General features: G+C 41.9%; 1 protein-coding gene across 1 annotated transcript; it reads right to left on the bottom strand.

Moving 5' to 3' along the window:
• Positions 1–5,578: 5,578 nt before the first annotated feature.
• LOC149067743 (lysine-specific histone demethylase 2-like) lies at positions 5,579–7,879 on the bottom strand. The gene has a single exon (XM_089252360.1). The coding sequence runs from the start codon at positions 7,877–7,879 to the stop codon at positions 5,579–5,581; it is 2,301 nt and encodes a 766-aa protein (XP_089108486.1).
• Positions 7,880–13,665: the final 5,786 nt, after the last annotated feature.

The raw sequence follows: 13,665 nt of genomic DNA, 5'->3' as shown, positions 1-13,665 counted from the left end.
TTGTATGTATGTATGTTCTTGATATTGTTTGAAAACAATGTCGAGTGTGATTGCCTCATATATAGTGATACCTCGGCTAACAAAGATGATCCATTCCGGAATTGCATTTGTTAGCGGAAACGTGATTTTTCCTATGGGAAATTGTTTAATTCGTTCGAAACACTGCTCAAAATTTGAAGATAAGTCTTTTAAAACACCCAAGAAGCCCTATAAGAAAACCGACCAAGTCTGAAAGGAGCAGCTTCAGAATTAGATTTAAGGAGGATAAGGTACAGTCAACGCTTGTTATAACGTTCCCCCCCCCCCAACGTTTTCCGCAGAGGTCATTATATCGGAAGGAAAACGTATATATCAGTCTATATAAGAAAACATTTGGAACTTTTCCTGGCGATTTTTGTAATGGAGTAGTAGCTATAACATGGGGTGTTCGTTATAACAAGCGCAGACTGTATTCTGCACTAACCAACACCAGCTTTAGCTTACTAATACCATATAGCGAAGATGAATTTAGGAAAGAAAATTCAACTACCTGTGCAGGAAATCGAATCCACATGCTCTCACTTGCCGGATGAGTGTGCTAAACCACTATGCTACAAAAGGAACGAACCTTTTTCCTTAGAGCTTGTGTGTGTATGCTGAACAGAACTGTACATGGAACAGCCAGACCTAACCAAGGGCGATTCTAGAGAGACTGTGTGGAGTGGGGGGGGGGGGGAAATGGTAATTTTTTTTTCCAGAGAGGAGCTTTGTAATCCCGGGGTGGTCGAGAGCCATGTTTTATGAAGTTTTATTTTAGTGTGGGGTTTTCTTTCTCTATCCCCCTGGCAATTGCCCTTCTTCCCATGAAACTGCTACTTGACCTAACTCAAGCCAAAGTTCACGATTGCTGTTGCTCTCCCCTATTCATATAAAGGGTTCAACAAACAGCTGGCCGATGCGAAGACGAATTCGGGAATGAAAATTCAACTGTCTCTTAGGGAGAATCGGACCCACATCCTGAGTTAATTCTGACTGTCCATGTATGGTCCCATTCGGTGCGCACCAGCTGTAAAGAAAGGTTCTCTTCCTTTGTAGTGTCTAGTGAAGCGTTTTTTAACCTTTTTCAGCCCTTGGCCTTTTTTCAGCAATATTTTTTTGCTCGTGACCCACCCTCCCCTCTCCTTATTCCAAGAGCAAGACCCTTTCTACTTATTAAATGGAATTTATCGAAACTAAATTTGTAATGAAGAAAAAATTTATAAATAATCTATATCTGGAACCTTGAGCTGGGGGCACAGATTCTCCCAAAGCAGAATGTTTTGCATTGCACAAACGGATAAGGCGCCAACTAACACTTTGGGATCTATAAAAGATATAAGGTGGGATGTATCTGGTCTATTGGTAAAAATTCACGTATACAGTTGACGCTCGTTATAACAAACCTCCCCCATCATTCCGTTGGAAACTGACATTATATCGAAAGGAAAAATATATAGAATATTTCTTAAGTGAGGACTTCATTCAGGCCTTATCCTGCCAGTCGTTGTAGTGGAATGGTCGTTATAACGAGTGTCGACTATAATAGGCTTTTCTTCAGATTCTTCCAGCAGCACTGATTGTTCTACGACCAGGGCCGTCTTAAGAGCATAATGGGCACCCTTGGGCCAAGTGATTTTTCCCGAGGCCCCACCTGGCAAATTCCTGAAAAATTCAACTACTTCTAGTTTCTTTAGGTTCCCTGGGCCATGCAATTTAAGACGGCGCTGTCTACGATGTGAGTGGTCACAGTTTTTGTCACGTTCTGCTTCTGCGGTAAGAAACCATGGTACCTTTTGCTAGTATCACACAGACTTATGTACAACACTGAAGCGTTTTTTCTTTTCATCTGACTGCAAAATGGGAGAAAAAATATTCAAAAATTCACAATAACAATACCGGTGATAAGAACTGAAAATGGTGCTAATAGATAAGGGTACAGAGTTGGCTTGAGAAGCATTCTCGTCAACAACGAGAAATTTCTGACAAAGCCTCAAGGTAATCTGTTGGTGACAGAAAAAAATTGCCGAACTCGCCACAACCTCGCTTAAGGAATGAGCGCACGTCACATCACAGTTAAAGCCCAAAAACTGGCGAAACCTAGGTTATAGCAAGACGAGTTGTCGAAAGACCAATATACGCTTCTGTCTCTGACTTTAACCAAGTCAAAGCCCCGCTTTCAATGCATCAATTAACCATCACGAACCTGTAGATTATTAATTATTTAATGATGAAAATAATTCATTAACACTCATGAACTTATTTGTTCCTGATGCTAAGTAAATAATTATCATTTAATTTATATGGGGTCATTCAAGTATTATGTCAGCATCGATGGGGGTTTCCAGTTTGATGACAAGAGGGAGAGTTGGATAATGTTTACGCCATCAACCACACCCTTTATGAAAATATGAAATATTCTTAATGGCATCTTACTCGATGTGCCAGAAATGAGAAAAAACTTTTTTACGATAGTTTGTGGGCAACAACCTGAACTAACATTCTCGCTATTGATAAATCGCCTGCAGAGCCACTTTAGCGATCTCTAAATATTACGCGTACCCAAGTGATCTGGAAATGTGTCCGGGCCGCTTAAGTGCTATGTGGATCGCTGAAGTGTACTGGATTTGTGACCATATTTGACCCGTGGGCCAAGGGTTTATCTTATACGAATTAGAGGATGGGTTGAATTTGCTGATGTAAAAACTTGAACGGCCGCTATGAAGTTTATGCTGTTCAGAGTTGACTACCTCGAACAGTAAAAGCTTGTTATTAATGAAGTTAAAATGAATAATTATCATAATTTATTAATAATTAATGGTTAAGTAATTATAATTTTTTACAAAGTATAATTAACTAATAAATTAACCATCATTTGCCAATTACATTAATGCTAATTAAGTATAGATTTGGGGGGTTCATGATGTGATTCAAGGGCGTAGCGAGGGGGGGGGGGACTTGGGGGTCTGGTCCCCCCCCCCCGAAATGTGAGAAAATGACCGAAAAAAGATGGCCAAATCCATTGTTCTGTCACTTTGGTCCCCCCCCAAAATGAAAGTGGTCCCCTCCCCCGAACGAAATTTCTGGCTACGCCCCTGATGTGATTGTTGCGGGAGATAATTATAATTGTCAAAAAAATAAATTATAATTAAGGTACCTTTAATTATCAAATTATTTTCATTGGTTAAAAAATTATTAATAAGCATTAGGAAGTAATACATTTGGTTCATTGAAAAAAAACGATGCTTTTACAATCGAATCCTGTTGTAACGAACTCTAATAGACAGGAGAAATCACTTCGTTATATACAACAGAGTTATGGAATTTCCATTAAGAAGGGGATAAGAAAAGTTTTTGTTAAAATGGGATTTTTTTTTTTGTTATAATGGTGTCGCTTAAAACAGGAATCGACTATTTATTGTTCGGAGTAACTTAATTGAAGTTAATTAGCATAATCATGGTGGTCAGAGGCACAGACATGAAGAAAACATTGGAAGGGCTGAAAAAGTTTCTGGTTGTCCCGCATATACGGGACTCGAGTGTGTACGCAAGCGAGGGAAGGTGCATTGCATTGTTTTTTCAGAAAGTATTGGAGCTCGGCCCCTACACAAAATTTATTGGGGGGGACCTCAAATGACCTCAGCCCCTAGGTTGCTGCGCCTATGATGGTGGTTAATCAATTTGTAAATTAATTATATTAACTAAATTTTTTATTATCAATTAATTTAGCGGCAGGAAGTATGACAAGATTATGTTCATGATTTTTCATTGAAAACGGGCTTTGACAGGTTTTACATCTGGCTTTTATCTATATATATAAAATTGATTTTCTGTCTGTGTGTGTATGTTCTCTATTCGAATCTCCAATTTTAGATCGATTGTCGTCAAATTTTGCATATATACCAAATGGGACCCGACTTGAACGATAGGCTACTTAAAAATTTCGTCAGAGTAGGGAAAATACCCCAAACGGACAAAAAACTGTCGGGCAACAATGGTTTTTGGCCTCAACAATCACTTTCGGAACGTTTACTTTGGTTAAAGTGGTTCCCTAGCAATGTGCTTCAGACGTGTTTTATGCCTTTACAATGGTTTGATTTACAGGATTACTCTAATCCTATTACTATATTAATTTATGCCTTTATAATGCTTCCCAACATTTTCAATACTCTCAGTAATCAGGCTTTTTGAATAGACGTCGTAATCATCACTTTGAGGGTCAGGAAAAGGGTGATCCTCATAGAAATCAGTGTTAAAATTGCCAATTTTACTGTAGAAATGCGAAAATTTGGTGTTTTCTGTCACATCAATAATTTTAAAAATTGTATTAAATACTCCATTTTTGAAATATTGAGTTCGCTTAGAGATATACGAAGCCCAGAAGATTAAATATGAAGTAATTTGACGGACGTACTTTTGAGTTGGATATCCATGCAAAATAACATTGATTTCAACTTTTTATTTACATCTTCTCAAGCATGAAAATTCAGTTCTCCGTATTGTCTTTTTATTATTCAACTGCATAAATTGATATAGTTTAGGTTGTTTTAAAATCAATTATGGGTCCGTAAAGTACATAGAATAAATTCCACAGCTTTAAGCATTTTTGGAATCAGAAACAGATAACTTGAAGTTCGGGAGGGGGATCGAAATACCTAGCGCCCCCTTAAAAAAAAGGGAAAAAAAATATTTGTTTCTATGTATCTTTAAATCTAGATTTGTTTCTCTCACGAGTCGAACAGGAAGTCGCCATATTGGTTAACTTACACACGGTTTGCATTTCCCTCAAAGAAAGAGGGAGATATCACTTGATCCAAACAGCCTCATTGAAGAAAACCCGGTCAGCGCCGGGTATTATAGCTAGTATACTATAAAACATATGCCAAGGCAAGTCTTTTTCTCTAGGTGGCGTACATAAAACAGTACAGTACAATACGTGTGTGATAAACATTCACATTATGTATACTTTATATATATATATAGGCCTGCCTAAGGCAGAAGTTGGCAGCTTCGCAAACTGGCCGGCACAGTTGATCCAGCCAATGTCCAAATTTCATGCTTTGACACACTCCTATATATGAATCACCAAGCTATCGATATTCAGATTCCTTTGGTCATTAGGGTTGCTGCGGCTAATTTTAAATTGCTATAATTACCACGTAAAAAAATATGCCAATGACCCCCGAAATTATAAGGATGTATAGGTTTCTGTCAAAAGACCAAATTTCGGGCACTGGCAGGGTCACTTTGCGAAGTTGCCCACTTCAGCATTAATGTATAAAGTACTGACCAGTACCAAGAGATCACAAAATATAAATAGGAGCAGTTTTTGGTATTAAAACTGGTGGGGAGGGGTAGGAAGTGAGCATTTATAGAACTCCTTCTGCTGTAGTTGCACAGTTTTCTGTGAGTTGATAATTTGAAGGTAAAAGACAAACATTTTGTCAAATACAAGTTCAACAAGTTATTTATTGTGCACCATTGGCAGATGTGAAAACGGGTAACATGAAATTGGCAAATATTTTTGTACATATTTTACAACACTTGTTAGTATAAGCATGTGTCACGAAATTGGCGACGGCCTCAACAAATCGGTTATTCTCACAGCGTCTCTCAAACCGCTCATGACAGCACCAAAAAGCGTGTTTGGCATGTCCCGAAAAGTCCCCTCTCCGGCAAAGAAAAGTGTTCCGCCGATCGGCTCTGCCACATCATCAAATGCTTTGGGCGTGGATCCTTGTCTCTGAAAAGTGCCGGATGTTAGAAAGTTTGGGTCTTCTGACCAATGGGTGACACAGTACTGGGAAGGCGGGACAGCATTGGGGAAAATTTTTTTCAACCCACGTAAACACAGCAGAACGATTTCGCCATCCGTTTTCCCTTTCACTTCATCTTCGTTGGACTTTGTTATGAACGTGACTAATGTAGGCATTTTGTTAGTCATCGTTTCTGTGATATCTACGAAAATAGTAAATGGACCCAAATATTCATCCGGATTCTCGCTGATGATGGCGCGCTTACGATGCCCGTCATTCGGTGTGTCCCAAAATTTGACTTCAAAATTCAATATGACTTTCTCAAACCGAATATCACCCAACTTTCTCAAGCTCTCTGTTTTAAAGTCCGGCAACTTTGGTTTGAATTCTATTTTGCCGCGTAGTATCGGGATAGGGACTGTAATTAGAGCCTTTTGAGCAACCAGAGAATCTCCCCGACAATTGATTCTAACACCTTCTCCACTTTTATATTCTATCTGTTCCACTTTTGTGTCGTATTTGATCATCAATCCCTCTTTGAACTTATCAATGAAACGATTCAGACCTCCTATGACATGCAGGTCTTCTTCGTAAGCTTTCGGTAACACAAAATGTTTAAGAGAATGTTGGACGATATTAGTCCTCGCAGAAATCTCATACAGTCTCAGCAGCAGGTCAAACACGGCCGTGTCTTCATTATTGGTCTTCAACATGAAACCCAACTGATGGCAATATACTCTTTGGTAATCTCTAATGATGCTTGCAAGAGGAGAATCGCCCTTCGGGAATAATTTCTTCAGCAAAATATCTCCGACGACCAAATTTTTTATCGGGCCTTTCTGAGCAAAGGCGACAGCTGCCTTCAACGTGCCTCTCAACTGACAGGCCATACTATGCAAGCACTCGGTGGGAACAATGGACTTAGAACTCAAATTGATTATCCTGGGATCGGAGGGTATGCTCAGCATCTCCAAGCAATCATTGGCCGAATGACACATGATGATCAACGGGTTACACATATTTTTAAATACGTTCAATGCTTGAGCTCCTTTGTAGAAAGGACCGTCATCCCATATTCTTCCGCCAGCTCTCTTGGAAGCCTCAAGCACAACATAACTTATACCCATGTTATGAAAATGCTTCGCAGCAACCAATCCAGCGATGCCTCCCCCGATAACTATCACATCAGGTATGTTAGAAATAATAGGCAGTTCCATGCGAGCTGGACACCCGTAGTTTATCACACTCCTCGCAGTCAGAAACGTGAAATACTTCTCAATCATCCAGCACAGGTGGACTCTGGCGAGCCCGCGGCAACACACATATCTCGACACCTTTTCGATCGTGTAGGTCTGATCAGCCGTATAGTAATACACCGAAACAATCAGGTTACGCAGTCCCAAGAAGGTAGGCTTGTGACCGAAAGTCTGGGCGTTCAGCGCTTCCTCTCTGGCGTCAAGCACTTCATTCGGGTTGACATACACTGCGACGTTCCTGCTGAGGCCCCTGCAGAACGGGTTCATCTGGGGCAGCATGTGGCACTCGCTGCTGAGGATGGGATACACCCCGACGGCTTCGAAGTCCCAGCTGTTCAGCAGGTTCATGCCAGGGAAGTTATGGAGGAGCGGCTTGTGCGTCATGTCGCTGATCATGTTCGGAGTCCGCCTCAAGACTTCCACGGTGTGGTCCTGGGCTATCTTGCAGGGGTCGCAGCCCGTGATGACGCCGGCGTTGGAGCACTCGAAGGCATCGAAATCAGGCGGGAAGAGGGGAACGCGGCAGTGCAACTCCCTCCACTTGCCGCAGAGATTGCATTTGACCCAGTAAGGGATCAACTCCGAAGCCATGTAGAGCGTCACGGAGGGTTTCGTTTTCGACACTTTGGTCCACTCCCTTTCGAACAGCCTGTACTCGGCGGAGTCCTTGACGCAGGCGTGACAATCGCCGCACACATGCTCCAGCGGCGACAAGTGGAAGACCTTCACTGCGTGGCTGCCGTCCAACACGGGACATCCGCGGATCGCGCTGAACACGCATTTCAAGCTGTTCGAGTCGCATTTGTTGCAGGGACGTTCAGCATCATTCGTCAGACGATGATCGCTCATCATCTGTCGATCAACACCCGACGATACGGCCGACTTTTTACGGTGTTAGATCAATATGTGTGGACAATGCTAATTTTTCTGTCCATTTATTTAAAAACATACTTTCCTAGTTCAGTTCGAAAGCTTGAGGGTCTGCTACCTATATGATCAATATATCATCACAAATACTCTGCTGACCATATTTCTTTACAATTATATAGGATATTTATGAATTGACCATATTTTCTCTGAAAAAAAAATGCAAACATTTCCGCATTCCAACCACAACAAACTTTCATTACTTAGGGGTCATTCAAGTATGACGTCAGCTTCAAGGGAGAAAGGGGGGGGGGGAATTTTGGAATTGATGACTTTCGATGACAGGGGGGGGGGAAGCGTTTGAAGGTTGCTTACGTCATCAACCACCCCGTATTGAAGATATGAAATATTCTAAGCTGCTGACGAAATTTTGCTGACAGAGGGAAATGGGGGGGTTCAGTGTTTTGCTGACAAGAGAGGGGGGGAGGGTCAAAAATGGCTGAAAATCTGTTTACGTAATACTTGAATGGCCCCTTATATCTCAGTGGTGATTCCAACAAAAAATGTAGGTTAAGACGCCTCCATAATAAGTGTATCAAGGAGTTCTAATGTAGGTGTGTACTCAAACTAACCATATTTGAGCTTCAAAATACGGGACATTGCTAATTATCGCCAAAAATGATGACAAAAACGCCAACTCGTGCTGAAATCACAAAAAAGTGGCCAATCACGGAAATGAAGCGCCACTTCAAATTTCAGTGAATTAAAAAGAAAAAAAGATGTGTGATAAATGAATTGTCTAGTGTATGTATTCGTAATTATAGTAATGTAATTTCTGAGTTGGAAAGGTAATTTTAATCGTTGATTTGAAGAATATAAGTCAAGTTGGCTTCGTTGAAAATACGTGGAAAAAAAAGAGGCATATTGTGGCCCACATTTGGTGCTGTGGGACCAACTATTGAATTTTTTTTTTTTGTCGTACATGCATAAGCAGCGAACGAATTGGTATTGTACCTGTCTTGATGTAACACACGTGCATTTTTCTGCACGACTCTTGGACAATTGTAACCATGACTATCGCACCCGCACGTAACTCCTCAGGGAAAAGAAGCAGATAGGCCCACAGGCGCTATTGAATTGATAGAGAGAAACGATGTCACTCTCCTCTGTTCATACGAAGTACGAAAGTCACCAAGCGGAGATCGAGATGTAGTTCGGAAAGAAAATCCACGTGCAGTCCCGTTCAGCATTCATACATATGCTCTAAGGAATGAAAATGTCTGTCCTCTGTAGTTTTTTGGTTAGAACACTCTCCCGGACAGTGAGAGATTGGTGGTTCGACTCCCCACACAGAGGAATGTGAATTTTCTTTCCGTACTACATCTCAATCTCCGCTTGGTTATCCAGGCTTTCGTACTTCGTAACTATTGAATTGTTATCGCAAAAGTAACAGAGCCTGGCGTGCTCGGTTCTAAACTAAACTATTGAACAGTTATGTCGTACGTGCATAAGCGGGGCACGATTTAGTATTGGTTGTTACAATATTGTTCTCTCATTTGCACAATCAATGTTCTCGGGGGGGGGGGACGATTGGGGTGGCTTCTCTTCGGGTGCAGTGGGACGATGGCAACGGAGCCTTGTCACGGATGTCGAGACGGAAGAGGAGTAGTACTTGCAATACCACCCTGACTTTGCCGAGTGGTGATGTGGCCGGGAGGTGGGGTGGGTGCCCCGGGAGTGTTGTCTGGCAGGGTTATCTTTTCCAGCCAGTATACCGGTCTGAGTTCTATCCGGAGCGCCCACGATCAATGAGCTTATATCGCAGTAGCGACAGAGCCTGGGTGCGCTCGGTTTTAAAATGGTAACCAATATTTTTTCTAATTTAAAAATTTTAAACGATTAAACATCGGTTCAAAACGATATTTTTTCAGTATTTTTTTTCAAAACCATAGAAAAAATTGAAATATTCTGCATAAAGGATCACCGTAAACCTCCGATGTATGGGAACTATATTTTGCGGCGAAGGAATACACTCTCTACCTTTCTCTTCACTGCAAAGTTAACCTGAAACGAACTATAGATGGGTATTTTTCCCATCCGAATGGCCAAGAAAAAGGCCTGATCTAGTTAGAAAAATAGCCAAGTTGTCAACACCATTCTAGCTTGAGCAGGCACTAAAGCAACACATGCAAACACAAAAATTTTAGAAAATAAAAACAAGAAGAAAAATTCTACCCTTTTTTCGATGTTAAAGTGTAAATTTTGATTTCTATCTTTTTCAATTATAACAAGAAAATAATCAAAAAAGAACACGAGAGATAAAAAAACAAATATTCAATTTAAAAAAAAAATCTGAAAAATAATAATTTTACGCAAGAATCCGCATTTGCGAATAATAAATTCTCAACATGACATTCCCGGTTATAATCATCTCAGATTTTATCTTACACACACACACGTACTCCGAAAAAAGCGTTGATATAATATTTAAATTATATGACAATATCATATTATGATACCCCAGGTCTTGATTGGTTATTACTGTATGGCCCCGCTTGAGAGTGGCCATTGGCTAGCTTCATCACAAAGAGATACTGTCACCAACACATCCCCTAAAGACAGACGACATGCCACTCTCTCCTTCCCCCACCCCTTTAATTTTTACAAACATTTGAGAATCAATAGTGACGTAATCACTCTTCAAGTATTGTATACTCACATAGTGGGGATAAGTATACACAGAAACACTCATAAAACCTCGATACAGTGGAACACTCGTTAATACGACTCTCACTTATACGGCATTCACTCATTCATTATACACGTTTGGCTTAGGTCGCAGTTTATTCCTATACATATTAACGTTGAAATATTAAATTTATCAGACGCACAACATCAATTACAGTGCGTTTTCATTTCAACTGGAACCCCCGAAAGACGGTAAAAATTTCATTTCTGTCAATAGAATTTCAATTTTTCTTTTGCAGGTAGCAAAAGACGTCACTAATATTAAGAGAATGTATGTGAGTGAATGAATGTACTATAATATTGTGAGAATGAATGTTATACATTCACCATATTGCGAGAAATGTAAGAGGAGATATAATTTTCGACAAACTTTTCATTACATGTTTAATTCGTGATATCCATTCGAAACAAAGTATTGAATTAATAATTTTCGACATAATTCCCATTCCTTACATATTTATAATTAAAGCGTTTCTATTTCCATTCGTTCCTTTACTATTTCACTCGCTCGCACGCTCACGCACTCTGTAGCTCGCTCGCCCACCCACTCACTCGCTCACGGACTCAGTAGCTCGCTCGATGAATCACGCACTCACCCTCTCTCCCATTCACTCGCTCCCTCACTCATCCGCTCAAGGACTCGGTACCTCTCTAACCCACCCGCCCACTCACTCACTCTCCCACTCAAACGCTCACTCACCCGCTCACCCACTCACTATTTCAATCCCTCACGGACTCAGTAGTTCGCTCTGTCCCTCCCTCACTCACCCACTCGTCCACTCACTCGCTTGTTCACTCTTCCACTCTCAAATCTGCTCACGGATTCAGTAGATCGCTCACCAACTCATTCACCCACCCACTCGCTCATTTACCCATTCACTCGCCCACTCGCTCGCACCCTCACTTACCCATTCACTCGCCAACTCACTCGCACCCTCACTTACCCATTCACTCGCTCACTCACTAGCACGCTCACTCACCCCTTCACTCGCCCACTCACTCACTCGCTCCCTCACTCACCCATTCACGGACTCAGTAGCTCTCTCTCCCACTCATTCGCCCACAAACTCGCCCGTTCACTCATTCAGTCACTCATCCACTCACTCGCACCCTCACTCACCCATTCACGGACTCAGTAGCTCTCTCTCCCACTCATTCGCCCACAAACTCGCCCGTTCACTCATTCAGTCACTCATCCACTCACTCACTAAGTCACTCACTCGTTCGCCCCCTCACTCACGGACTCAGTAGCTCGCTCACTCGCTGCCTCACTCAAAATTTCGCTCGCTCACGGACTCGGTAGCTTCGCGACGAACTGTCGTCAGTGAATTGTTGTCGGTGAATTTTCCGTAAACCATTCGGCTCGGCCAGTGCCCCGGTTGCCCCAGACCAGTTACGGCCCAGGGTCTTATAAATGTCTGATATCAAATCAAACTTCTTCACAGCCATTCAACCCGTGTTTTAATTTTCGTCAATAGATAACAGCAGCAGCGGCATTTTGATTTCATTTAATTACTCAGGGGCTCTTCCTCCTGTGGCGGCCACTGTGGCGGCTCTTTATTATTGCTTTCAGATTCTATTTAAGCTCGAGATCAGAAATCAACATGTGGTGCTATCGTCTCTTTATTGGACTATGCGGCGGAACTGAAATACAAGTTCACAAAAATAAATAAAAACAAATAGGTGAACAAACATCCGAATACATACCCAGCTGGCCAGAATTCCAGGGTCAATATGAAATTTGATCAATTGAGCCAATATTTAGCTGAGACGAGTGCGACGCCACAGCAGGATCAGAGCGGTAACACAGATGCCCCCAGTGCCAGCGTTTCAAGACTTATGGAGGCATTAGACTTACCCAATGTACCCGGGGAATCCTCTTCTGATGAACGATGCCACCGGCGATCGATAAAGGTTTCCATTCCTCTCTACAAGATGGTCCTGAGGAGAAATTTTCTTAAAGCAACAAGCAAATTGTCCGATGTCTTCACTCCAACACTGCCTTCTCTCGTTCAAGCAAACACCAAACCGATCTGTATGAAGACAACTGTTCCGGCCAGCCCCGATACGGAAGAGACTCCTGTCAGGGGTCCATACACTTACGACGCAGCTCTACACATCTGGACACTTTTGACCGATCCGAGAAGAGATTCATTGAACCGACCCCATTATCGTCTTCCTGTCAGTGAGCACACCAACCTACAAAGCTTACTCAAAGATACAATAGATGCTGTTAAGTCGACTTGGGAAATTCTCAGTGCCACAAAAAAGGTCACTGCAAAGAAAGTGCGACACAATGTGCCGTTGAAAGATCAGAGCACCGTCAGACATTTGTTAATTGAACTTGTTAGGGAAATTGTTGGTCTTCCAGATGGTACTCGAACGAGAACTGAGCAGGTTCCACAGCCCCCATTGACAAACGGTGCGGAAGACAAACAACCTATATTCAACTCTGTGATTGCGAGTAATTCAACCAACCAAACCCACAGTTCTACACAAAGACACAGTTCGGTCGACACCGAAACTAGTACGTTCTATACGAACGCTATGAGTTCTTTTCGAATTGCGCACAAGTGTACGCAAGTGGATCTCTCTTTGCAAGATCCTTCATCTACTCAAAAACGGCAGCGGAATCATAGGAAAAAAAGGAATCAATCTAACAACAACGAGGGCAATAAGACAAGTTTGGTAGTGATGTCGAGCAAGAAAACCGAGTTGAATCTCTCATCTGTGGTGCCTCCGCTGATCCTTGATACAAACTTATACGGTCAGGACAGAGTAGAACCAGAAAAGCAAGAAGTTTCTAAAGCTCTGGTGCCTGAGCGACAGAAAAAATGTTTCCGGGAGGCGAACAACAACGACTTGAGGGATCAGAGTTCCCTAAACGGGTACGTAATAACGGACGCCTGGCCACAGCTACAGTGTGAGACGGAATCAACCGTAAACCAAGAAAAAGTAACCGAAAACCCAGTATCGAACAAAGTGCTACCCGAATCTAATGCACAAAAGCGATCCTGGTCGGA

The sequence above is a fragment of the Pholcus phalangioides genome, unplaced genomic scaffold (assembly GCF_987345545.1).
Source record: "Pholcus phalangioides strain wild (caught in Gottingen) unplaced genomic scaffold, Ppha-v1.0 ptg000028l_1, whole genome shotgun sequence".
In the NCBI taxonomy this organism is placed as follows: Eukaryota; Metazoa; Arthropoda; class Arachnida; order Araneae; family Pholcidae; genus Pholcus; species Pholcus phalangioides.
The sequence above is the reverse complement of the archived record's forward strand: the minus strand, read 5'-3'. Positions and strand labels throughout refer to the sequence as shown.

Coding starts and splice junctions, on each gene's coding strand:
- LOC149067743 (XM_089252360.1), bottom strand. CDS start 7,879: ATGATGAGCGATCATCGTCTGACGAATGATGCTGAACGTCCCTGCAAC.